Source organism: Artemia sp. Qi Xiang Cuo, chromosome 8, assembly GCF_049724085.1.
Source record: "Artemia sp. Qi Xiang Cuo chromosome 8, ASM4972408v1, whole genome shotgun sequence".
Taxonomy (NCBI): Eukaryota; Metazoa; Arthropoda; class Branchiopoda; order Anostraca; family Artemiidae; genus Artemia; species Artemia sp. Qi Xiang Cuo.
The window spans coordinates 31032291-31059386 of NC_142801.1; the positions used below are offsets into that span (position 1 = coordinate 31032291).

The following is a 27096-nucleotide window of genomic DNA, read 5'->3' on the forward strand; positions in this document are numbered from 1 at the left end:
CTTGCCCCCCCCCCCCCCAATAAAAATGCTGGAGATTCGCCCCTGTTATTGGGCTAAGTAACCGTTTTACGTTTGTAATCGTTTTTTTCTAGTATTAATAAATGACTGATTGATTGATATTCTTAAATGTCTGGATCTTGGTATGCTTTAGTGTTCCTAAAACAAATATCTGAAAGGAGAGAGAGTGAAGCCTCAGACAGTCCTTAAAAAGGAAATTCACACCCCTCCCTTATACAATGCGTATGTGTTTGTTAGTTGGGAGAAAAAGTTCAAAAGTCGTCAAATAAAGAAAGAAAAGATTTTCGTACATAAGCTCTAAATTTTGGAAACAATAGTGACGAGCAAGCTGATTCCATTTATTTCGGAAATTGCAACCGCTGAAGTGCATTTCATAGAATAATAAACAAAAAAAGAAATTTTACTGCTGAACATAAGGAGCGAGATTAAAACTTAAAACGAACACAAAACTACCACTTCTATACCTATGAAAAATATACCTACAGTGTTAGTGCAAATAAAATCTGCTAACGACGCCAAAATCAGAGCTTTATTGCATACACAAAATAGTCCTGAATTTTTTATGATAGAAACATTAAGCGCTTTAGCCTGGATGTGTCGAAAAATAAAAAATAAGGTATTTTAGGATATTTGGTTTGAATTCGGTTGGTGTGATTTTTGCAACATGAACCCAATTCCTTTTGGTTTTAGAATGTGCAATTTGTGATTATTTTTTCGACAAATCCAAAGTGAAACTCTCTCGATAGCGTTAAACCATAGACAAACTTTAGGAAGTCACAACTTGAAATCCTCCATATTGTATATAGCAATAGCTAGAGTTTATAAAATGTTTATTAGTTCTTGATCTCGAGTAATGCTAGGGTGCATTTCTACAGTTTAAAATTTCACATTAATAGCTATTGATATTAGGTTTGGTGGGAAAAATGTGTTACCCTACCAATCATAAGATTTTTTTGTTATTTTTACGCAGCTTAATGAAATTTGGTTACTAAAATAATTTCCTTCTTTCATTAGGTCTTAAAGAGAATTTAAATTGCATACGAAAAACTATAAATACAATGTCTGATGAAAGACTGTTGAAAGCCTTATAAACTATTTGGCTATTTTCTATAGGCTGTCCAATGACATTTTTTGCTCTTAAAGCGACATTCTTGATTTAACATGTAGGATTTGTCTTTCCAGTAAAGCGCTAGTTTTTCATTGTTCTAAGATTATAGGGAAATGTCAGCAGTCAATTTTGTTGGGAAAACTTTGTTTTTGTTGTTAATCTTTGCCTGTTTTTCAAAAGGATAGCACAATTCCCTCAGTTCAAACGAGACTAGTAAACTCTTTACATGTGGCTCCACCATACAGTTTCGTAGTTCTGAAGTTTAGAATTAATTTGTTAGAAGTTAGGAAAGTGTTAATTCTTCATATACTTTCATTTTCGCACGCTGCGAGGGTTTCGGCCTCCTTCCCACTGTAGCTGAGAGAAAAGAGCATACCAAAACAGCGTATTTGCAATTACAGGCCTATAGGCCGTAAGCCCGTTTGAGTAATAAGCAGCATAGCCATCATCTGTGTAAAAACAATTACATTTTGCGTTAAATAGGTAGAAACAGGGTTTCAACAATTCAAAATTCCAGATTGACCTAAATCTGTAGAATTTACAAGAATTTTTAATAGGTGCAAAACTTGACGAGACAATCCGCTAGATGAAAAACACAAAATCATAGGTAATTATGTAGAAGCACATTGACTTTCATCAGTATTTTTCAAATCTATTTTACAAAATTCCCCCTCCCTTCCCCAAAGGACAAGTTTGGTACTTAAATTCCCAAGATATGGCTTAGCCTTGGATCTCCCTGAGATCTCTTGTCCCCCTCAGACCACTATTCTGTAAGATTTCAAATTTTGACTCCCTGACAATGCATGATTCCTATGTAAGGTAACAGGATAAGCTGACTAGTTTTCTATCCCCAGGCTGCTCTTAAAACCGAAGATGCCAAATAAGCTCTTTCAGAAAAAAAAGAAACAAATAATAATACAAAAAGAAACAAAATGTATCTATTTCCGGAAAAATCGGTAAAACGCTGGCATTACTAATAATAACGGTTTCTACAATAAAAATTTTAAGGGCACAAAAAGGTAAAGTCATATGTAGTTTGACATTGAAATCTGGAATCTTTAATTTTTTTAAAATAGGCTATTGAATGCAACAAAGACACATGTGGTCTTTGTTGCTGATGGAGCTGGCATTGCAAATAAATGAAGCCAAACCAATGGTCCTTCAATCTCATGCGCAAGCAAGTATGCAGGTAAGGCAACTGAGAGGCGGGAGGCAAGAGGAGAACTCAGAGTCTTTTCTACAGGGACAAGTAGTAAACCTGCCGTCCTAGTAAAAATAAAAAATGCAGCTTTTTATGCGACTTTGGTCATTTTTTTGGGAGAAGAGGACTTAATCTGGCATCCCTCCTGCCTAAAACCCTGCTTTGAAATCAGGTTTAGAGCAACAGGAAGTGGCTATTTTAATCTCTGTATTTAGCTCAACTTTCCGTTTGGCTCTACTTAAGCAAATACACAAAGAAATATTAATTCATCTTTCTAAGCTAAAAGTCATTAACTTCAGAAATTTAAATTAATTTTCTGAAAAAAGCAAAGTGAGAAACTTATTAACATAGGGTTTTTCATTCAAGCATTTTCTAACTTGTTGTCTCGCATAAAGCAATGCAAGTAGCGAAAGTGACAAGAAGAACCGCAAAACCTTTCTTGTCCATCCTTTTTTGTAACAATTTAAGCATTTTCAAAGGATGCGAAAAGTAATTGCAAAACAGGTATTGTACTTTTTGCAACAATAACAAGACAACATGATTTAACCCGTTGTGGGTGCGGATAAAAGGGTTGAACCAAAGGATCCACAATAAACAAAATTAATAGTCCATTTAGGGTTTTAAATTTGTGCATATACAATGGAGACGGACACTAATTTTAACAAAGGTAAGACAGAAACGGTTGTGTCTCGAAATATAACTACAGAAAGACATAAACCCTGTTTACATTCGTAATAAACATAGTAACACAAAAACTAAAACCTTATAACAGACGGAAATTTATCAGTTTCGGACAAAATATAAAACATTATTAAAGGCCTATAGCCAAGATTTATAGACAGAACAGGGCTTCTCAGTATGACTCTTCAAAAAATGTTAATCTCCTAATTAGAATTTTCTAATCAACTTACAAATGTTTAAGGTTTTGCCAACAAATCGGAACAAATTAAAATTCTTCCAATCCGTAGTAATTATTCTTGACAATTCTCGATTACTACTTTTTAGATCTACTTGTCGTTTTGTTATGTTATTATTTTTGGCTAGAAGTTTTGGAAAATGACAATTTTGTCTAACGTAATAACAATTTAATTATTTGTCTTAACTTGTATACTATATATTGCGTCTGATCATAATTGTAACCCTGAAACTGGTTTGTGTATTTAAAAACCACATTTAAGCCAAGACTACTTATGTTTTTGTAAATTATTGTTATTACCGACGGCTCTCCCTAACTGTTTGTAATTTTGCTTGAGCAAAGTTTCTACAGTTTATATGTCGTGCATTTTGCAGAAGCATTGTTTAAGTTGTTTTTTTTTTAGCTTATTCGCTACCATGTAGTCACTCGTGTTAACTTTTCTGTTTCTATATGTGATTATTTATTATTGACTGTCAAACCATCCACCTCATTTTTTACTATTCTTAAGAAAAAGGTTCAGCTATTAAGATATACAGAAATTCTAGAATATTCAGGTTCTAAGTGCATTGGAACTTTAAAGATTTTTAGCCCTTTTGGAGTCGCTGTGACTATTTTTTAAGATTTTCCCAAAACCTCCTTTTGTCCTTTACGCCATCAGACAAATTAAGGATTAATACCCTTAATCTTACTAAGTCTAAAAGCAAAACAAATTTGTAAACAGTTAAACTTTAGCAATTAAACTATGTAAACAAAAAATGTTCACATACGTTTTTTTTAATGTTTGTGTTGTATCGGATTAACAACTTTTCTTGATTACTAATCCTTGCCTCGGCCCTACAGTGTGTTGCTACAGCCGGATTCGAAAAAGCAGAATACCATCACTACTGTGCAGTCGCAACTACGTATTTTTATATGGCATACTTCATTGCTTTATTTTCCTGTATATACTTTAAAATTCCTTTTTCTCAGTTACTGCATCAAAAGAATCCTTTTGTCATGCGTGCCAGAAGTTCCCAAGCTTTTGTTATAACAAAAAAAGACAGATAAAAAACTGTTCAATTGATAAGATAAAAACTTCTCAATTGATCAGACAAAAACAAAAATTCAAATGAGCTAATTATTTTCATTCAGGATAATTCTACTGCTAACAAAAGAGCAGTTTGCTGGTTCTTTAAGAATTAATTAAAAACGCTTCCATTTTTACTTTACTTCTTTGAGAATGCAAAAAACAAGAAAAGGTTGACAACGCTGCTATTAAAGATGAAACTTACCTTGCATTGCTTGCAAGCTTCTGCGTCACCTCGAAATTCCTTTTCCTCGGGAAAATAATTTTTTAAAATAGACCAGCATTCAGAGGTTATTAATTTTCTTTTGCTATCATCTGAACAGAGCATCCCTGGAAGAAAAATAAAGATAATGCGTATAAACGTTAATAAAGCTTTAAAAAGATTGGAGGGCAACTAGCCCCTCTCCCACCCCTCCTTTTTCTTCAAAGCCGTCCGATCAAAATTTTGAAATAGCCATTTTGTTCAGCATAGTTGAACAGCTCAGTAACTATGCCTTTGGGGATAAAATGACCCCCCACGGCCCCTGAGGCTGTAAGTCATGAAATTTCCCTATTGTTTACGTATAGTGTTCGCTATTGAGAAATATACAGACGTTTTTCGGGGAGAGGGGGGCATAAGTTTCCAGCTGGGGAGGGAAAATTTCCGGGGAGAGGGAAAATTTCCGGGGAGAGGGAAAATTTCCAGGGAGGTAAACTTTCCAAGGGAAATTTTACAATGAGGGAAGTTACCAGAATTCCTATTCGAATTTTTTTTTTGTATTACTTTTTCTTTGTAGACTCAATTTCACATGTGGAGATATTAAGGAGAATTGTCCGGTGAAAATATTAACCGGGTTGGAATTGTCTAGAGTATCTTTCCGTAACGCGGGGAGGGGGGGGGGGGTCCACGGGATTTTCCATGGGGGAGTTTTCTAAAAGAGACATTCTCCATTGGGGAGTTTTCTACAGGAGAAATTCTCCATGGGGGAGTTTTTACGGGATAAATTCTCCAGAGGAAATTTCAGGCGAAAACAACTTTCTACTAGTGGATGGGGGGGGGGGGGTATTTGCGGGAAGAATTTTTCATTTTACGGGGGGGGTATTTTACGTGGGAAGAACTGTAAGAAGAATTGTCCGGGGGGAAATTCTTACCGGGTTGGAATTGTCTAGAGTATCTTTCCGTAAGGGGGGGGGGGGTCCACGGGAAAAATTCTCCACGGGAGAATTTCTCCATGGGGAAGTTTTTAAGGGATAAATTCTCCAGAGAAAATTTCAGGCGGAAACAACTTTCTACTAGTGTGTGTGAGTGTGTGGGGGGGGGGCTATTTGTGGGAAGAACTTTCCATTTTACGGGGGAGAGGGGTATTTTACGTGGGAAGAACTTTCCACAAGGGGATTTTCCATGGGGGAAGGAATTGTCGATGGATGGGGAGCCGGATTTCCCGGCATTATTTAAAAACGATCAGAAACTAAATAAAAAACAAGTTTTCTCAACTGAAGGCAAGGAGCAATATCAAAACTTAAAATGAACATAAATTATTACGTACATGGGGGGGGTTGCCTCCTCCTTAATAGCTCGCTCTTTACGCTAAAGTTATTCTATAACTTTTAAAAAAGCTTATTATTCTAACTAAACGGGTCTTGTGTTTCAGGAGTGGTTCTTAAAGAATTAGGACAAAAATCCAAACTTAGCGTGAAAAGCGAGGTATTGAGAAGAAGGTCAACCCCCTAATGTAGGTAAAGATTTCTGTTCATTTTATGTTTTGATATTGCTTCTTGTTTTCAGTTGAGAAACTTGTTTTGTTTTTTTATTTACTTACTAATAAGACTCTGTTAAGACTCAGTGACATAAGATAGTATTCTTCCTCTATCCTACTTTTCTAATTTCTTGTTTGTTTAATTTTATGACTGAGAAACTTCATTTTGTTACTCAATGTCAAGCCCTACAATTAAATTACTAAAGAAAAATGCATTTTTTCCTTTTAAATAAAACAATATTATTGCAAATATTGCCGAAACCAGGGGGATACGGAAAGGAGCATCCCTCCCTTTCCGACAGCAGAAATAAAAACACAAAACCACATTTAAGATAAACACGCTCATTTGAGCAAATTCGTCAAAACAGGAAAAACTAGTGAGCTTTATTTTAAATGTCAGGATTAAAACATCACAAAATTGAGGACGTATCTGAAGCCCCTTGCTCAGAAGAATTCTGGCGTGTGCCTGCCATAGTCCACAAGCTACGAAAAAATTATTTTGTGTTGCAAGCACAGTAAAGCAATGTACAGACACAACTATGTTTTTTTTGTGATCTTTAGCATACTACCATTTTAAATTCGCAAATTTCCTGGCCACCAATCGTCAGCACGTCCTATTCTTATTCGATCAATGGGACCGCCTCGCAGTCTTTTCTTTGGTAGATTTGCAATAAAAATTTGGAGGCAGGATCGCAAAAAATCTTCGGTAGGTCTGCTTCGTGCGCACAATTAAGCATTCTGAATTAATATTTCTGCGTCGTCGTAATACAAAGAGGAATTGCTCATGCATGGAGAAATAGAAAATATAAAGCAAAGAGTGGTGATAAGCAAGGTCATGATGATAAAAAAGAGAGAGCTGTCATTACTGAGCTCCCGGGCATGCATACTATTGGAATAATATGTACATTCCGAAAGCAAAAAAATTTGAGTCTTGAAACCCAAATAAACTTTTGAAATCTTCAAGTATCAAAATGAGTTCGAAACAAAACAATTAATTTCCATTAGTGCAAAAAAAAAAAAAAAATTATGGTTTTCAAGCTATAGAGGGTAGAAAATAAAAAAAGTAGTTAAAATGTTTTCCCCAAAAGTGCCTTAAAAGTGTGAAGAAAAGGTCAAACCCATGTGAATTTTCCCGTCATGAGTAGCGCTTGATAAAGTGGGTTCGTCATTGCAAAGCAGTGCATCCAACCTGAATTTTTCAAAATCGCGTGCAATTCTTAGAAATTCGGGATGCTTTCAGAGATTCGGTACTGAATTTTAGGGAATATTTGGGGTTGGATAATAGGACTATCTCGCACGCAGTCTTCAGGTATTTTAATTTATAACTCAAACGTTACAACTCGTAGCTTCAATTTTTAGCCAATAAAGATACCTCAGTAAAGTCTGAATTGATTGATCTGCAATGTAGCTTAAATGGGAGGAAGCTTATGTAGCTACATCTGGTCTAAATTAAAAGCATTTTCCTGTTGTTTGCCGATTCTCGAGGTCCTACCGCAGCAAACTTGAAATATAGCTGAGCAAGCTATTCAGTTTGCTTGCATATTTTGTTGTGACAATAGCCACGCATAATGATAATTTAGACTAAATTATTTTTGCAGTGTTTTGTTCTGAGTGAAAAATTTTAGACTGAAGAGACGAGGATTTCACCTGTTTGCTATTACAAATTTTTCAATATTTGAACGCAGCAGGCAGAGCGGACTCAGGCCATATTTTTGTAAGGCGCCTTAACACTATAACTGTGTTTTTACCAAGAAATTTGGATTTTATTTACAAGATTACAATTATTTTCTAAAACAAGATCATAGATCGACTGGGTGGATCAATTGCATTGGACTTTTTGAATGTAGAAAAGCAGATTTTCTTGTAATTTTTGTAAATATCTGAAAATCCCTTAAAACTGGACTCATTCTCAAAGTCATACTCATTAATGCATCTTTTATCACTGATTTTTTACCCGTTCCCCCATATTTATAATTAGTAACTCCAAAACTCTTTAACTCCAAAACTCTTTGACTTTTTTTAATCCAGCCTCCTCTTCTCTCATTATCATCAACATCTTTAAATTCTGAAACTGAAACACAGCTAAGAGCGCTCCTCCTCCATCCCAATCTATTCAGAGCCTCCCTCTTTACACCATCCCAGGAAGTTCCCATTTCCTTTAAATCTTTCTTTATGACATCCTCCTACCCCAACCATAGACCACTTGTTTTCTATTGAACCATAAATGGTTGGTCGTAAAAGACAATCTTCGGCAATCTGTCATCCTTCATCCACAGAACGTTCTCTAGCAAACTCAACCGTTCTTTCATCATAGCCCAAAAAGCGGGACACTTTTCGTACAGAGTACTGTTTGGAATGCGGTCAGTCAGCCGGATACCCATAAAAATCCGTAGGCAATTTCTCTGGAAAACATCTAGCAAATCTTAATCCGCTTTTCGGAGCTCTCACGCTTCAGAACCCATATTTGACCACTGTCATCACTGTAGCTTCCAAAATTCCAATCCTGGTTTGCAAACTTATCTTCCTGTTCTTCCAAACTTTTTTTAACTGTGGAAAAACACCCAGAGCCTTGACTATTCTACTTTTAACATCTTCACTGCTCCAACCGTCCTTACTAACAATACTACCAAGGTAAGTGAAGCTTACCAATCTTTTCGTTACCCAACGTCACCTTCTCATCGTCGCTTATTCCTAGCCTTAGTGACTTAATCTTCTTAACATTAATTTTTAAACTTATTCTAGCACCCTGACCTCGCAAAACCTCGAAAAGTTCATTCATTTTGCCCACACTATCATCGAGGAAATCACCAGCATAATCTCAGTCCAGGAGAGTTTTTCCTCTCCATTTGATTCCGTGGGCTCCCATCGTCTATCCTGTGCTTTTTAAGACAAAGTCCATCAAAATGATCCATATAAAGGAGGATAGAGCATAGCCCTGCTTAACTCCTGATTTAATACGAAACCAGCTGCTAACCTTATCTCCTACCTTAACCGCAGCAGTTATTCTCGTACATAGCACTAATCACTTTAATGTATTTGTCTGGTATACCATACAAAGATAAGAACTTCGCTAAAGCTCTTCTATTAAAAGAATCAAACGCTTGCTCATAATCTATAAAACTGAAGACCAATTGTGTTTGATAACTCAGGCACTTCTCAATTATTAATCTAAGAGTAAAATTTGGTCGACAATTCCTCTACCTTTCCTAAAACAGCACCGTTCTTCTCTTATAACTTTGTCTGCAGCATCGCTCAGTCTAAAAAGTATCATATGACTAAGTAATTTGCTACCTACAGAGATCAGACTAATGCCTCGATAATTACCACAGTCACTCTTATCACCTTTTGTTATACAGTGGTTTAATTATTGTTTTCCTAGAATCTCTAGGTAATTCTCCTTTTTCAAAAATCATGTTCATAATCTTCAGTAACTTATTTCTAACCTCAGAGCCACCATATTTAAGAGCCACTCATTTACCACACAATCGGCACCTGGAGCCTTATTGTTTTTTAATCATTTTAGTACTGTCGCTAGTTCTTTCTCACAAAACAAATCTTCCGCCACATCCAAGGTATCACAAACCTTTTCATTTTCTACTGTACCTTTTCCTGCAACTCTATCTCAGTTTAGTACAATATCAAAGTGTTCTACCCACCTCTCTTTAACTCTTTCCTTATCACTAATTGTGGCCCCGTTCCTATCTTTAACTGGGACAAGTTCAGATAGACTACATACTCTCGATTTATTAACATACTAGGATAATATTCTACAATCATGCCATCCGGCTATATCTTCCAGATACTCGGCAATTTTATCCATGGCCATCCACTCCATCCCTCCTTAGTTCAATATTTAAGCCTTTCCCCACGTTCCTTACAATCCTTTTGTTTTCATATGATCTATCACTCAGATAATTCTTGTACAAGCCCCTTCTCCTGTCTATTAAACATAAAGCTTTTTTATTAATATTCCTAGCTGCGCTTCTAACTTTCTTTCAAAGACACCACCAGCAACTTCACAAATTGTTTTACTAAAATTATTCCATCCATCTTCCACACTGTCAAATTCTAAACTCTCCAATTTAGTCTTCAACTGTTCCTGGAAAGTTTCCCTCAAATTCTCATCCTGGAGTCTATCAACGTCATAGCTTCCTGGAAAGTAGTTACCGTTCCAAAATTTCAACTTTAAAGTAATCCTAGACAGTACTAGATGGTGATCTTTACTTTTAACATCAATAAAAGCGCTCCTATATACCCTAGTATCTTGTATTCATCCTGCCAGTCTTTGGTTTACAACATTATAATGAATAAGGTTTGCTGTCTTACCATCAAGTGAATATCATGTTAACTTATGGGTCATTTCTGACGCAACACCTTATTGGTTATACCTAGATTGTTATACCTACAAAATTGCAACAGTCTGTAGTCATTACTATTTTCTTTTCCTACATCAAATTTACCTAGACTAGGATACCATCTATCCCTATTTCTACCGACCTTGGCGTTAAAATCTCCTAATAAAAACACCATATATTTAGCTGGGACCCTGTCTATTTGCTCCTGTAACTGTAAGTAAAATTCATCTGAATCACTAGTATCTTCGTCAATCGGTTCTACAGGGGCATATATTACTATAACTGATACCCTGAACATTTTAGTCATAAAATGAACGATTAGCATTCTATTATTAATACCTTCCCAACCTAAACAAGACTTGGTAGCTTCCTATTCATTATGAGCCCTAATCCCTTTCCATGTGCCCCATCATTCTTACCTGAGTAAATAAATTCTATATCACCTAATTTCATGTTTCCTACCCCTAAAATATAAGTTTCTAAAACTCCTAATAAGTCCAGTTCGAATCGTCCGTCAGTCAAAATGTCGATACGATAGTTATTTTTTAACGTCATAACATTCCAAGTTCCAATTTTCATATTTTTTAAATCATTGAAATTATATTGGCCTCAGAAAAAGCAATGGTCCCGGATACCAGTGCAGGACGGGGACCAACACATCTTCCCAAGTCTACACCGAAGCACATACGCCGGCTTAGAACCGGACAGTAAGAAGTCCCTGGGACCTCCAGTGTGAATGGAGGCTTTGTGCAATCATGGGCCCATCTTGGTCGCAACATGGTTTTCAACACTTGGCGATGCTCTTCTATAAACAAGAGTCAAAATCCTGCAGAGATTGTATCAAGCCTATTACCTCCGTCTCATTATATATTCTTACCTACAAATACTATGCTACTACGGGGAAACTAATAACGATATTTACATACCACCTACACGTAAGAAGAAATCAATTTGAAATCTTTATCATATCAATTAATCCTTCAAATTGAGCAGTTACAAATAAAAACATTTTATTTTGGGCCTTTTAAAACTAGTTATTATTACCAAACATCTTCCTCGCCTTTTTTGCAAGACGCACTTCCGTCATAGGGCACTCATTCCACGGTGGGGCCAAAATTACAAAAATCAATAAAATACTTATTTTCCCTCCAAGATCTCTTTAACCTTAAACTTCCTTCCTCCAAAGTTACTTTAAAATACTCTACAACTTTTTTCACTCCCATTTTTAAGGAGTTAATTCAATTATTTTCGCACAACCCCTCCCAAAACCTTTCAAGTGCCACCTTTGGTGGCCACCAAGCTACATCGATGAAACATGTGTTTTCCATGTTTTGATTTCTAAATTGCAATATTCGCTTGGTAACTAACAAGTTTCAAAAACATGGCCCATTTATTACTGGTTTAGTATAGCCTCAAATACCAAAATCGGAAACCAGGGGCGTAATTTGCTATAGGGTAGGGGGGCAACTGCCCCCTCCAGACCTCAGTTCACCCCCCCCCCCCAAGAGCCCAGTTTGCCACCCTCCAGCTGAAATTTAGTTTCTTCAAAATCTTGTCATAACCAAGATAAGCCTGCATAATTAAAGCATCCAGAGAAATGGGCCAGTTTTCTTTAGTACATCTTTGCCTTTATGGTACTATATGGCTTATTTTTCATTTTTCAATGTCATTTTCACTTGATTTGGGAAAATTAGCTCCAACTTTGACCACCCCACCCCACCCCACCCCCCACCCCCCACAGGGTTTGGACGAAATTACGCCACTGTTGAAAACCGTGATTTGATGCTAAGTTAAAACTATATTAATTTTGACTGATGAAGAGTTGTGTGGCGGGGACTTACTGAATGAAGAGATATGTGATGAGGCGGTTGTTTCAACGAGCGGTTGTTTTGTAGGGAGGTGTGTGACCAGAAAGTGGGAAGACGTGAGATAAGGAGTGAGGAGACGTGGGGCAACCAAGTTTTGGTAGTTGGAATTAAAGCTATAACCCTACCAAAGTTTTACCAATATCTCTTTCGCTCAGCACTCAAAATGTTAAAACATTTTCAGAGAATGTTTTTTTTTATTATTAGTGTTACAAGGATCTCTTAAATACTAACTAACAGTCAATTAAGCATTCACATATCTGTTTACTCGGTTGTTATACCATTTGTGTCTACGCTCCAAGTTTGTTTGTTTTTTGTTGTTGTTTTTTTTCTAAAAAAAAGCTGCTCCATTTGAGTTCACTGTAATTACATTGCCAAAGACCATAATTATTAAAATTAGGTTTCTTCTTGGTGCAATTGAAGACATATTTAGAACCATAAGCATTTTTTTACGACTCGCAAGATATTCACAGCGTTAAATTGCAAAACCAAAACATGATCAATACATATTTCTGAAACGAACTTAAACAATTTCAAAATTTCAAGAAATTTAAATCAATTTCATAATTACCTTTAAAAGTCTTTGATGCTCTGACCACTAAGAAGTAATATTCAATATCAATCTTTATAGTTTTCTTTTGACTTACTAAATATTCTATTTATACTATTCAATGTATAGAAAGTTAGCACGGCATTTAGCAAGTAGAGATCAGCTAAGCTCTAGATTATGGCTAGAAAACACAGTAAGCCATGAATTTGAAAAAAATAGAACACGGGGATTTTTTGCGAGTATAATTACCACATTTAGGAATAAATCTTTTGTTTGACTGTAGCTTCTACCCTGGCTTATCACTTCCTTTCCCTAACTAGGCAATTGCACGAAATTAAATAGCTTTTCATAGAGGTTATATATTAAAAACAACTAAAGGGGTTGGCTGTGTCAAGGTGCACAAAAACATCAACATTAATGGCCTTTCTATTCTGAAAAAGTGACGAAAATATAGTGGGATTCTAAAGCAGGGAAAGGAATCAGTCTACGTGTTTTAAGCTGTCATGAAAACAACAATTGATTGACTCTAGTGATGGATTTAGGGGTTTTGGTCGAAAAACATAGTACTCTTGGCTAAAGCACTTCTAGTTGTGTGCAAAGTCCCCCTCCTTCCACTTCTTGGTTGAAAATTGAGGACACAGATGTGCTGACGAAATTAGCACATTTTAATAATGATTTTGTAAGTAGAAAATAAAGCTGAAATCTCGTACTAATAAAGACGCTTGGATTTGGTATCATAGGCAACACTTTTAGTGACGACCAGACATCAAAAACTAATACTGTGCCATGAATGGCCTAAGTTTAAGAAAGTTGACATTCCTAAATGGGTTTTTTCTTGTTGATACATTAAGTGAGGAAATAGCCTACAGTAAAACAGTATGGGACGAAGCTCTCCAAGGACAGTGGTAAAGTCAGACTCTCAAACGTAGACAAGACAGAAGGCTCGGGAAGATATACTATAGATAATTTTTACTACTGATGAAGTTCACTGCATATGTGACCGAAATATTTAGTTTTTTTCTGGGAAATCTTATCACTGTTTGTGAAACACTGTCTATTAAAACGATTTTATCCCTATTTGAACTTTTATTTATCGAGATATATTATATATTTTCCAGAAAAAACCAGCCAGTTTCAGGCACTCGTTTAAATGACTGTATATCAAACAATAAGGTATACGCAAATGTGATACGATCCCACTTTATAGGTTCATAATGAAAGAAAGTTTAAGATAGATCCACCACGTTTTATGTATGAAGCATAAAAATTTACCAAAAATGTTACTTTTTGGCAATCCTTCTGAGGTCAAATCAAAACAGGATGCCCACGAATGGGGCGTGGCAAGGTTATAAGAAAACTTTTAACTATTTGAAGCAAAGGGTGGCTTTGTGGGAAAATTGGAGAGTGAAGCTTTAGATAGATTAGAGTGGAATAGTGCTGTGCACAGCTTTATTGGCTTCTGATGGTTTGTTACTCCGACGAATTGTCAGTAGTAGTAGTCTTGTGATTTCAAAATTATTCTGCAAAAATTTCACGTTTCTATTTGAACAGATTAGTTATTTAGTCAGTGCAAATACTGTTTAATAAGTTTTATCAGTGATATCTTAGGCTATTTCCGTTCTTTGACATTTTTTTAAACGTTTTGTGCTTTCAATACTGAGCTTAGGATACCAAGAAATGCTTTTCTACTAACTTAACATCATTGATTTTTTATACTATACACTATTTACCTACAAATTACACATATTCTGGTTACTACCAAGAAAAATTACCAAAAAAATTACATAGCTTGTATGAAACCGGTTCTGCTATGTATGTACATGTTCAATTCACGCCCAGAACACATTCTATCAGGGCTTGCCTTGTCAACCTCTTGATCTCTTTGCTATTAAGATCTCTTTATTATGGTTTGGAAAATAATATATAAGCAACTTCGGTATTTGTGGTTATGTTATCACCGATTTTAATATGTGCACTAAAGTTAAAATCCACGATTCACAATGGATTAAAAATAGGATTATTTACAACGAAAAAAAAAAAGGATTATTTACAACAAATAAAAAATAGGTGGTTCAGCCAAAATTTAACAGTGCTTATAAATAATCAGAAATTTAAAGATTGGCTTACTCAGAGAGATGACAACAAAGAAGTAAGTTATTGTAACTCTTGCCACTTCACATGAAGCAATACTAACCGCTCTTCCCTCACAAAGAAAAAAAATACCTAAAGACAACTTCAAAAGGGGAACGACAGCTGTAATTCTATTGGATATGTAGTAATATATATGAAAAATATTGAAATGTGACTAACTACAAATATTTAACAATTTGACTATGAAAATAACAGCAAAAGAATATATATATATATATATATATATATATATATATATATATATATATATATATATATATATATATATATATATATATATATATATATATATATATATATATGTATATATATGCATATTTGCATATTTGAATATTTGAAAGTAGTTATTTTGACTGTAATAGTCACAGTCATAGTTTAATTTGACTGTTGTTCGTATAGCCATCGTTATATAAAAATCCAGGACAATGGTGAAAATTACCTCAACTTCGTGGCAGAAGTGGAGAAGCAAACAATTTTATGAATAGTGTAGCCTTGGCAAATCTGCATTTATGAAAATAGCCCGTTCGACAACTGGTAATAAGCGAGTTTAATATATCCCCTTGCAAGTAAAAGCAAAATATTGATAACTCAAACAATTTTCGCTGTAAATATAGTTATTGCACCACACATTTCATATCGGGGACTAAAACCATCGGTCGAAGAAAAAAGAAAAAAAAAAATGGATCCATGGATGCTTGCCTTGGACGTCTAAATATATCTACATTATGTGCATTTTTAACATTAAGGAACACAAGGTGACAGTAAAAAAAAAGCAATGTTTTAAGTTAAATGTTAGATGCCATCTATGCAGCATAATAGATGGCAATCTTTAAGTCGAGTCAAAAAATACATCATGACTGATTTTAAATAAGGTATATTTTAAATAGAAGCAAACCAAATAAGGGAAAAGTGAATAATGTTTATTGCTAATATAATTGCCAAGGTCTTGGAGGGGATAAGGGGGTCTGAGCATACAAAGAAATTTCTGGGGGAGGGTGGGAATTTTATCTTGACTGGAGCATCTCCCTATACCCTCCTTGTGGGCACTCTTAGGCATAATTCCATGAAGCTTCTGTGTTATACACACAGCATTCACTTGCAAGAATTGCGTTATTTGTCAATGTTTTTCCCGAGTAGTAAACAGAGAATTTAAAATTTAAGATAAATATTACTTCCAACAAATCAAGAAATTGACCCTAAAAAAAACAGAAATTACGATGAACAAAATTGTTAAAACTTATAACGAACAGCAGTTATCACAAATGAATGTGATATTACCACCCTCTCAAACAGCCAAAAAGGCTAGTGTCATACCAACTTAGATGGAAATCACAGATTGTTTCTGAAATACGAATTTACCGGCATTTGACACTCAGCTGGTACCCAACTGATCCCTGATACCACGAGTCAAGATAGGTGCAGCATGTCTGCAATGTAGACCATTTTGCAGAAAGAACTAAGACTAACGCAAACAGAAAATGAATTTTGCATGTAACTTCTTCTATTTATAAAAAAAGGGTTACTGAAAAAGTAGTTCGCCAGATAGCTGACGGCACCACGCATACACAAGCCTATGCACAGACTGGCGCTAAAAGACTGGCGCGAATGGAAACTACAGGAAGAGACATTTACATCCTAACTGACAATCAAGTATGATTGAAGGCTATCCAGAATATAAAGAGCCGGCAAAAGATGGAGAATTAAACTGCTATGAAGCTCTGAATATATTAGCATCCAACTCCGACTTGAGGCATTTTACAATATTAATATTAATCTGGAAGATATAGTCAGGGACGGAGAGGTCCTACAACAGACCAAATATAAGGCAAGAGTGGGGATGCAAAAATCATTAACGACCCCTCGGTCATAAATTGGGCATAGTCGTTTTTGGGGTGCGGAGATAATGGACCTTTGAGGCCTGAGCCTCGATCTAGCTTTGTGGGTCAGCTCCAATATTAAATCATTATTTCCCTTCCTCCAGGTGTAGAAGTTAAATACGAATGTTAGAAAGAAAAATTACCGTGAATACAGAGTATGTCTTCATTGAAATTCAATTCCTTCTCATAGACAACTTCCACTTCTTCACTGGATACTTCATCTCTGTGTGACTTTCCATTAGAATCCTAGGGAAAGATTTTATAATCATATATACGACATTTGTGTACAAGTCCTTTTATCTCGATAGTGATAAATATCTAAGAAACTAATCACCAGAAGCAGATTTAATTTTTCAGATTTTTCATCGACACTAGGAAGAACTTCGTTGACGGTAGCTCAAGGGGACACCAGCATCCTCCTCTTTAGGGAGGGGGGGGGGTTAATTAAAATAAAAACCTCTATGAATCTTTGCATACTTGGATTTTACAAAAAAACAGAACACATTTTGTAAAAAAAAAATTCTGGAGCATTTAAAACTGGTAAAATCAACCTTTTGTAGCGGCTTGGACCAGCCAAACACATTAAAAAGTTTTCAAATTATACTTAGATTATTCCTAAAAAAGAAGACACGTGTCCAAGGACATACATGGAAAAATATCACTAAAATTTTCCAAAGGATACTATATTTAATGAGCGAAACATATAAAATACAAAATGCTTCATTTTTTCAACACACTTTTACTTCAAAAAACAAGAAGAAGCATATATATATATATATATGTATATATATATATATATATATATATATATATATATATATATATATACACGTATATATAGAAAAAAACGAAGCTCGCAAGTATCCAGAAAATCAAACAAAAAAAGAAATAAATAAAAGCGTAGGGCGTTGATGACATATTTTAGAACTAATGAAGAATCGAGATATAATCAAGAACATTTACCACAGCCTCTCGTTCAAAGTGAACATAAAGACCACATTACCATGATTAACAGGAAGTGCTAACGCGTTTTATGTGACAAGCACCTCACACTTTCATTCTTAGTCTAACAAATTTTCATTTCTTCCGGATAGCAGGAAAAGCAATTTACTCTTTATTTTTTGGTGCATTTGGAGAAGCCTTTTTTATGAGGCTTTGTTTGTTTAAGATTTTTTCTGGCCTTTCTTTGTTTTACAAAACTAAGCTGATTAAAAAATTATTTGAGTAAAATGATTATGATGCTTTTGAAATGAGATTTTTCATGTCAAGGGGTATTTTGGGGGGATAAATAAAAGGGGCTACGGTCCCACTTTTCGCCTCCAATAGAAGAGAAAAAATTGTAAGCTACAATGCCTTGTCAAGTAAGGTGCCTTTTAGTAAAAAGCGACATTAGGACATTAATCAAACAAAAAATTAGCCAAATCAGTGAATATAATGATTCCTTTACGACACGTGGGATTGAACCGGACAACCTTCGTTCAGGATGCGCAAATTCATCCATTACGCTATCGCAAGGTGACAATTAGACGAGGTTTGCCCCCCTTGGAATTCAGCCTATGGGCGCCCATGGTGCAGCCTATAGCAGATATCAGGATTCATTTCACCTTTCAGTTAAAAATTGGTCATGAGCGCGGGGGGGGGGGGTCGGCAGTTCAAGGATTCAGAATCCAGTACTAAGCATTGTTATAGGAAATCAATATAGTTACGAAATTTCTGCTCAATCAGACCAAATGAAATGGAGTGAACACAAACAGGAAGACTTGACCCCAATAGAAGAAGTTAACAATAAACATAAAGAGTTTAAGAAAATTGAGGGTAGAAATTACAAGGGAACTCAACTACAACTTTTAATTCCCGAAAACACAAATAAACACAATAACTAGATGCGCATAATGACTGTAAAATGATATCTTTAGACTATTCTCAAATCGACAGGCATTCTCCATTTCTTAATCACTATCACATGAATTTCACATTTTACAACCTGTATGAATTACAGAGAAGATACAATGAGTGAATAAGCTCAGTATAAAAGCAATCGAACTACCACCTGGCATATCAAGAGATTAAATAAAAAAACAAGTTTTTTTCAACTGAAAGTAAGGAGCAGCATTAAAACTTAAAACAGACAGAAATTATTACGTATATGAGGGGGTTCACCCCCTCGCTCTTTACGCAAAAGTTTTTTTTAGTACTTTCAAAAGAGCTATTTATTCTAATTAAACGGCCTTTGTCATTCAGGGTCATTCTTAAAGAATTGGAACAAAATTCGAACTTTAGCGTAAAGAGCGAGGTATTGACGAGGGGGCAACTCCCCTCATATACGTATTAATTTTTGTCCGTTTTAAGTTTTAATGTTGCTATTTACTTTTAATTAATTATTTATTTATTTTTATTTAATTTCTGATTGTTTTTTTAAATAACGCCAGGATATCTGGATCCATCTCCACGTAAAAATCCCCCTCCCCACGGAAATATCCTCTGAACAATTGGATCCTGGTGAAAATTTACCCCGGACAATTACCCTTAACACCTCCACGCGTAAAATTGAGTCAGTAAAGATAAAGCAAGAAATATAAAGAAATATCGTACAAGAATTCTGGCAAATTCCCCCAGTATACAATTTCCCCTGAAAAGTTCACCCCCTGGACAATTCTCTCTCCATGTAAAATTCTGCCCGAGCAAAGTCCCCCCACGAAAAATTCGTCCTCCCCTCCCAACCCGAAAAATGTATGTATGCTTCCAAATAGAATATAATACATGTAAACAATGGACAAATTTATAACTTAAAGACCTTTTCCCATATACTTTGGGGTCATGTTATCTCCAAAGACATAGTTATAAGGCCTTTCAACTATGCTGAACAAAATAGGAATCTCAGAATTTTGATTGGACGATTTTGGAACAAAAATAGCGTGGGAGGGGGCCTAGTTGTCCACCAATTTCTCGGTCACTTAAAAAGTGCATTAGAACTTTTAATTCTCCGTTAGAATGAGCACCCTCCCGATTTTCTAAGCCCGCCAGGTCGATACGATCACCCCTGGAAAAAAACACACGCAACCGTGATCTTTCTTCTGGCAAAAAGTACAAAATTCCACATTTTTAAATTCGGAAAGATAGGAGCTCTGATACACTCAATCTGATGGTTTGATTTTCATTAAGATTCTATGAATTTTGAGGGGCGTTTCTCCCTTCTTTCGAAAACCAGGCAAATTTTCCCAGGCTCTTAACCTTTGATGGGTAAGAATAAACTTAATAAAACTTGTATATTTAAAATCAGCATAAAAATACAATTCTTTTGATATTTCTATTGTTATGAAAATTCAGTTTTTTAGAATTTCGGTTACTATTGAGCCGGGTTGCTCCTTACTTACAGTTCGTTACCACGAATTGTTTGAATAGTGAACAGATCCCAAAATAAATAAATCTGTAGTAATTCAATATATCAAACAGTTTGTGGTAACGAACAAGTAAGGAGCGATGCAGCTCAATAAGAACCGAAACTCTAAGAAACAGAGTCTTGATAAAAATAGATAAAACAAAAGAATCCAAATTCGAAATTTATTCAAAATAGAAAGTTCATCAAGTTTAATGTTACCCATCAAAAGTTACGAGCCTGAGATAATTTGCCAAATTTTTGACACCCGAAAACATTAAGTGATCTTAACGAATATCACGCCATCAGATTCAGCATGTCAGAGAACCCTACTGTAGAGGGTTCAAGTTTTTTTTTAAACTTTAAAAAAAACTCATTATTCTAATTAAACGGCCCTCGTATTTCAGGAGTCATTCTTAAAGGATTTGGACCAAAAGTCAAACTTTAGCGTAAAGAATGAGACATTGAGGAGGAAGCAATCCCTTTCATATATGTAATAATTTCTGTTCGTTTTAATTTTTAATGTTGCTCCTTACTTTCAGTAAAAAACCTTTTTGTTTTATTTTATTTCCAACATGAAGACACTAATGTACAAAAAACCTGTAAAAGACACTCCCAATGAGGGTTTTTCAATAATACAACTGATTCTTACCCCCATGCACCTAAAAATATTCACAAAGGAGCAATTTTCTCTTGTCGCAGCAATTTAACCGTCAACTTAGGTTATGTTAACTACTTGGCTAAGCAAAGCGGCTAAAAAAATAAAATAAATTAAATTCTACCTTGCAACGAGTAAGTTTTTGTACCAAAAAAAAAAAAAAAAAAAAAAAAAAAAGTGCTCATGAAAGTGATACTTGTCTATTCAACCACACTATTTTTTCTTTTTTTAAAAACTAGACAAGGCCAAAATCATGTAAATTAGATGCCTAAAAAGACTGGAATAAAAGTATGGACGAGCAAGTAAAAAATAAAGGGTCCTAAAAATACTCAAATATTTATTAGCGTCACAATTCTCAGGTTTCTAGGCAATTTTGAGCAAACCTTCACAACATGAAAGACAGACTTTCATCTGCTACGATGTCTAAATATCTAATAGATGCAGCTCTCAGTCCAACACCATTTCCATTGGTATTTCTGTAATCTGTGGGTAATAATAATCAACCTTTCTAGCAAAACTATAAATCTGGATTTTATAACATTTGGATTTATTTTGTTAGGCTTCAGAGTTTCACAGAAAAAATTGTCACGTTCAAAAAATAATTTTCACACATATTGCGAGTCATTGCAACAGCTGCACATTTGACTGCTACAAAAATATCGTCGCGACATGATAACCTCCGGTAATAACTTTTTGGTTATACAGATTACACCTCGTGATTTCCATGACCCACAAATTTATTGCTGCTTTCCTTATAGAAGGTCAGAATTATGAACTATTAGTATGTTTTACAGTTTGAAAACAGTGAAAATGATGAAATTTCGCCGTTTTCTCAACCATTTACAGAGTATTCACTTAAATACTTATCGGGGTTGTTATCTGAACCTCTGAATTGCCCCCTAAACCTCAATAAAGCAGGTGATGAGCTTCCTATAAGATCATTTCTCTAGCTTACTCCCCCCTTGAATTAACAAACATATTCACAAATCCAAATGAAACTTCACTTCCAGCGCTGAATATTTTAGACGTTTAGTAGCCTACTATCAAGATAAAAGAGACATCCCAAGTATACGATAAAATCGTTAAAAGAAAGTCTCGCTTACCATTAAAGGACAAGCTACCTAAACAGAAGTTACTTAGAAAAAAAGATTTATTTTTAGCCAATTAGGTGTTCAAAGAGTTTTCCAAATAAATTTGTATATATATATATATATATATATATATATATATATATATATATATATATATATATATATATATATATATATATATATATATATATATATATATATATATATATATATATATATATATATATATATATATATATATATATACTGCCGGCAGCCCGGGCAAATGCACGTATTTGATAATCCTTGTTAGCATAATCTAAAAATGTTCGGGCGTGAATTCAATTCCTCCTTCCTGTTAATGCATCAGAAAATCATCAATTTTATAAAATTGTTTTTTTTTTCGGACTCAGTGTGATTCTCACAGTTGCTGCTCTTCTAAACACAGATTTCATTCACAATTCGATTTCGATGTGATGATTCTCGTCGCTTTTCTTCTAACCGCAGATTTTGTTGTCCATTATTTTCATTTGGGATTCGTAACAATGCTTGTTGTCGCTTGTCTTCTAGCATATTTCGTTATCGCTTCATTTTCGTTCATCATTACATCAGATCTTATTACATGCCTCTTGCTTTAGCGTTTTTGATTCATTCAAAATCGTTTTCAAGAAAATTATGCATACATACAAAAACCCACAGTTGCTCGTTTAAAGGGAGTTTATATATCCATGTTTCTTTGGTTTTGAGTCACGAGGTGTCAAAAAAGCAATTTCAGTTGAGTTAAGAAATCCTGGCTCGAATTCAATTCCTCCTTCCTGTTAACGCATCAAAGATTCCTCCATTTTATAGCATTTGTTTTCTTTTGGGACTCGTTCTGATTTTCATTGTCGCTTCTCTTCTAACTACACATTTGATTTACGATTCAATTCATTCATGGTGATGCTGATAGTCATATGTGTTCTAGCAATAGAATTTGCTTGCGCTTCATTTTCCTGCATCATTACCTCCAACTCTTTCCCATGCCTTTTACTTTAAAAAAAAAATGTGTAATTTCGCACGACGCCATAGATACCAAAAAAATCTTCTTTCTCAGCTTTCCCTATTCCTCATATTTTTGCTTCAATTGCGTTGTTATATAATTCAATAACAACCAGGAATGTTCTTGTTCAGAGTCGAATGTCATCTTGTGTAATTTTACACGTGTAATTGATATTAAATTTTAATTCTTTCTTCATAGACTCAAACGCGCTATACTAACACATTCCTTCATTCCATTGTAATTTTGCTTTGTCTTTTAACCGTTCAAGCACGCTAAACAGCTTCACAGTTCCATTATTCTATTGTAATTTTGCTTTGTCTTCAAATCGCATATTTCGTCGTCCGCCGTTTTTGTTTGCAATTCAATGTGATTTTGCTGTTCCTTGTTCCTTGCCTTTTCCTTTAGTTGTCCAGTCATTTGTCATCTTGTATAATCTTGCAACCGTTGTAGATACTACAACAATACGACCACTCCGGGGGAGGGGGGGATTATGTAATTTATTGTCTTGAAATGTGTATAAGCATGACGTCACTCACTTTTTTCAGGCAAGAAAATCTCACGGAGCCAATTTTCTAAAATAAAAGAAGAAATAGAGCCGTAAAAAAAAAAAATAATACATAAATACATCCACAGTTGCTTGTTTATATATATATATATATATATATATATATATATATATATATATATATATATATATATATATATATGTATATACATATACTATCTTTATAAACGAACAATAATTGTATATTTATATATATTTTTTTTTGTCTTGAAAACGGCTCCACGTTTTTTCGGGAAAATTAGTATCTTGGGATATTCTCGCATAAAAAAACGATTTAGGTAGGTCAGAAGTCTTAGAAAATTCTTTAAGAGCCTTAATTTTGTTTTTTTTTACAAATGAAGTCATGTGCTATGTTAGTACATAATATAAGGATTTCGTACGACATCATATAAGCATTTTCTTATATGATGTCCTGCATAGAATAAATAAGATTGTTAAGTTTCCAACGCAACAGTTATTTATAAAATATAATGTCAGTTGGAAGGCCCAAAAACGAAAATTTGCATTTGCAGTTACTATAAATGGTGATTCTTTGGAACCAACACCTGAACTATCTAACCTGATAAGATGTGAAAATCGACAACCTGGACCATCAATTGCAAGAACACCAATACAGCCAGCTATAGGAAAGGCCATTGCTAAATTGTCTGAGGTAATCAAAATGCAAAAACTTGTAAAAAATGAAAATTAAGAGCAGAGACATGGGCGGTTAGAAGATATGCAAAAACGACAATTAGAGCGTGTCAAAAATGAAAATGAAGAGCCAAATACACACGGTTAGAAGACATGCGTCACCGAGCATGTTAGCGAGTCAAAAATTAAAATAAAGAGCAAAAACACACGCTGTTAGAAGACATGCAACACCGAACATATGATCGAGTCAATGAAAATCAACCTGGACAGTGAGATTCGAAACGTGTCAAAATTAAAAATGATAGCAATGATGATTGGATCTGGGATTTTGACATGGATAAGGTCAACAATGCCTACCATACCTTTGACAAGAAACCTGGACGAATAAAATAAAATAGCAACCTGACCTGATAAATCGTTGGAAGAAAAAGAAATTTTTTTCCCGCCACCTGAAATGAGCAAACTAAGGCCCATAGTAATCAGAGGTTTAAAATGTCTTCTCCAAGGTCCTATAAAGGAAAATTTGCAGTTAATGTTGATAAGTAACTCATAATCATTAATCATATTGAACAAGATAACATTTTGTAATTGTAATTGTTTAATTTCAAAAGAGCCTGAAACTCCTCGAACATGGCGAAATAAATCATCAAAATAAAGAATACCATTAAAATTCGCTAATGTTGAAAATCCTTGACTGGAAATTTACTGCTGAATAGTTTTACAGAATTCTACGAATAAAAGGCAATTCCATGAGTCAGTTTATTTAGACCAATTTTGCGGATTGATGTTGCATAAATTTCGAAGCAACAATTTTATGTTTCAATTCGTTCTTTACTTCCATCAGAAAAACTTCATTTTTAGGTTTTATAATATGTAAAGTAAACATTACAAACGGATCTTTGTCTAACTTAGCTAAAGATACCAAAGAATTCAGCATGAGTATTGTTAAAACTGATTAAAAAAAAACTTTCCGTAAAAAAAAGATTTTTAAAGAGATAAGAAAAGAGCCATATTAATCTCAAAACCAGCAGAAATGAAGTCCTATGATAATTCAAACTCAAAACGACAAGAAGTTACTACTAAATAATAAAAGTTACTACCAAAACGAACAGAAATTAAATAAACGATCATATCAAACATATTCATCCATATCTGATACTTATATAGATGAATAAATAAATCTTAAAACGAGTAAACATTAAATTAAATATTCAAGTCAAACTTAAAACGAACACTTACAACAAACAGGAGTTTGGCTACTGCATTTTCCCCCTCTCCCAACCGCAAAAGTTCTAGTGCCTATTGTGTGATTTGCGTTTTATTGAAAACTATATGTATTTTTAACAGTGTGCTTCAGTTTCGCGATACTTCATAATTATTTTGTAGACAAGTCCGAAAAGAAGCCGATTTGGTAGTGTTAGGATTATATATTTTAGTTCAGGATACCCATCGTAACTTGAAATTTTCCCTTTTATTAGAGGCGACGCCATAGCGTTGCCTATAGGTCATACGGGCTCCAATGTTTTGTTATTATTTATTTATTATTTTTTTTCCCTGAGGCATTTCATATGGAACGGGTCGTCATATGAACTTCAAACGGGGCTAATTCGATTGGAAATCGAGATTTCTAGTGCCCTTTTTAAGAGTCAAAAGTGATCAGAGGGCAACTAGACCGCCCCATACCCTTTTTTCCAAAATGCACCCGATAACAATTTTGAAATAGAAATTTTGTTAAAAAAAAGTTCAAAGGTTAGATAACAAAAACTCCGGTGTCGACAGAGCCCCAAGGGCCTAGGGACAGGCGTTGTAAGTTATGACTTGGTGACATCTAGGGTTTTTATGGAAGGGATGCTCGTATAAACTTCAGGGAGGGCTCATTTGAATGGAAATTGAAAGTTCTAGTTCAATCTTTATGGGTCAAAAGAGATCGGAGGGCAACCAGCCCCACACCCTTTTTCCCGCAAACCCATCCGAGAACAAATTTTGAGATCGACATTTTTTTTCAATAGTTCAAAGGTCAGATAACGAAAACTCAGGTGTCGACACAACCCCCCAGGGCCCGGGGGCAAGGCGTTGTAAGTTATGTCCCGGGACCATATATGGTTCTTATGAAAGAGATGCTCGTCTAAATTTCAGAGAGGGCATTTGATTTGAAATTAAAAGTTCTAGTTCACTTTCTAAGAGTCAACAGAGATCGGAGGGCAACTAGCTCCTCTCCCCTCCACGCCTTTTTCTTCACCAAACCCATCCAATAAAAATTTTGAGGCGGCCATTTCCTTAAAAATTGTTTCAAACATCAGATTTTAAAATTCCGGGGTCGAGACAACCCCCAGGGCCCGGGGTTAGGCGTTGTAAGTCATACCCTGGGTGCATATATGGTTCTTATAGAAGGATGCTTGTATAAACTTCAGAGACGGCTCATTTGATTGAAAATGGAATGTTCTAAATGACTTTCAAAGAGTCAAAAGAGATCGAAGGGCAATTAGCCCCCCCCCCAACGCATTCCCCACCCCCACCCCCAAACCCATCCGATAAAAATTTTGAGATAGCCATTTTTTTTTTTAAAATAGTTCAAACATCAGATAAAAAGAACTCCGAGGTGGACACAAACCCATTTTTTTACTTTGATAGTAGTTTTGATACTTTGATGAACATTTGATTTTGCAATAAGGTATTTTTAAAAACTTGAAACTTTGTGTAATCGAAAACGAACAAAAATTAATTAAAAAAACTCACCGAAAAAGACGTTTTTCAAAGAAAAGTAAAGGCAATTTTAAACTTAAACTCAGCGGATAAAAATATTTTTTAAAATTAAAAACCAAAACGAACAGAACTTACTATCAAAGAATAAATGAAACCCGAAATGAACAGTAATCGAATAAACAATCATAGCAAAAAAACATACAACAAGT

The 27096-nt window shown here is 34.8% G+C and overlaps 1 protein-coding gene across 1 annotated transcript in view; it reads right to left on the bottom strand.

The window, feature by feature from the left end:
- Nucleotides 1-27096, bottom strand: part of LOC148949323 (ubiquitin carboxyl-terminal hydrolase 48-like) — a 302263-nt gene that overhangs the window by 243882 nt on the left and 31285 nt on the right. The window contains exons 5-6 of the mRNA XM_089092923.1: nucleotides 16987-17089; nucleotides 4515-4639 (exon numbers count right to left, since the gene is read on the bottom strand). Of these exons, the coding sequence (XP_088949049.1) occupies nucleotides 4515-4639; nucleotides 16987-17089 (228 nt within the window). The remainder of the gene's footprint in view (nucleotides 1-4514; nucleotides 4640-16986; nucleotides 17090-27096) is intronic.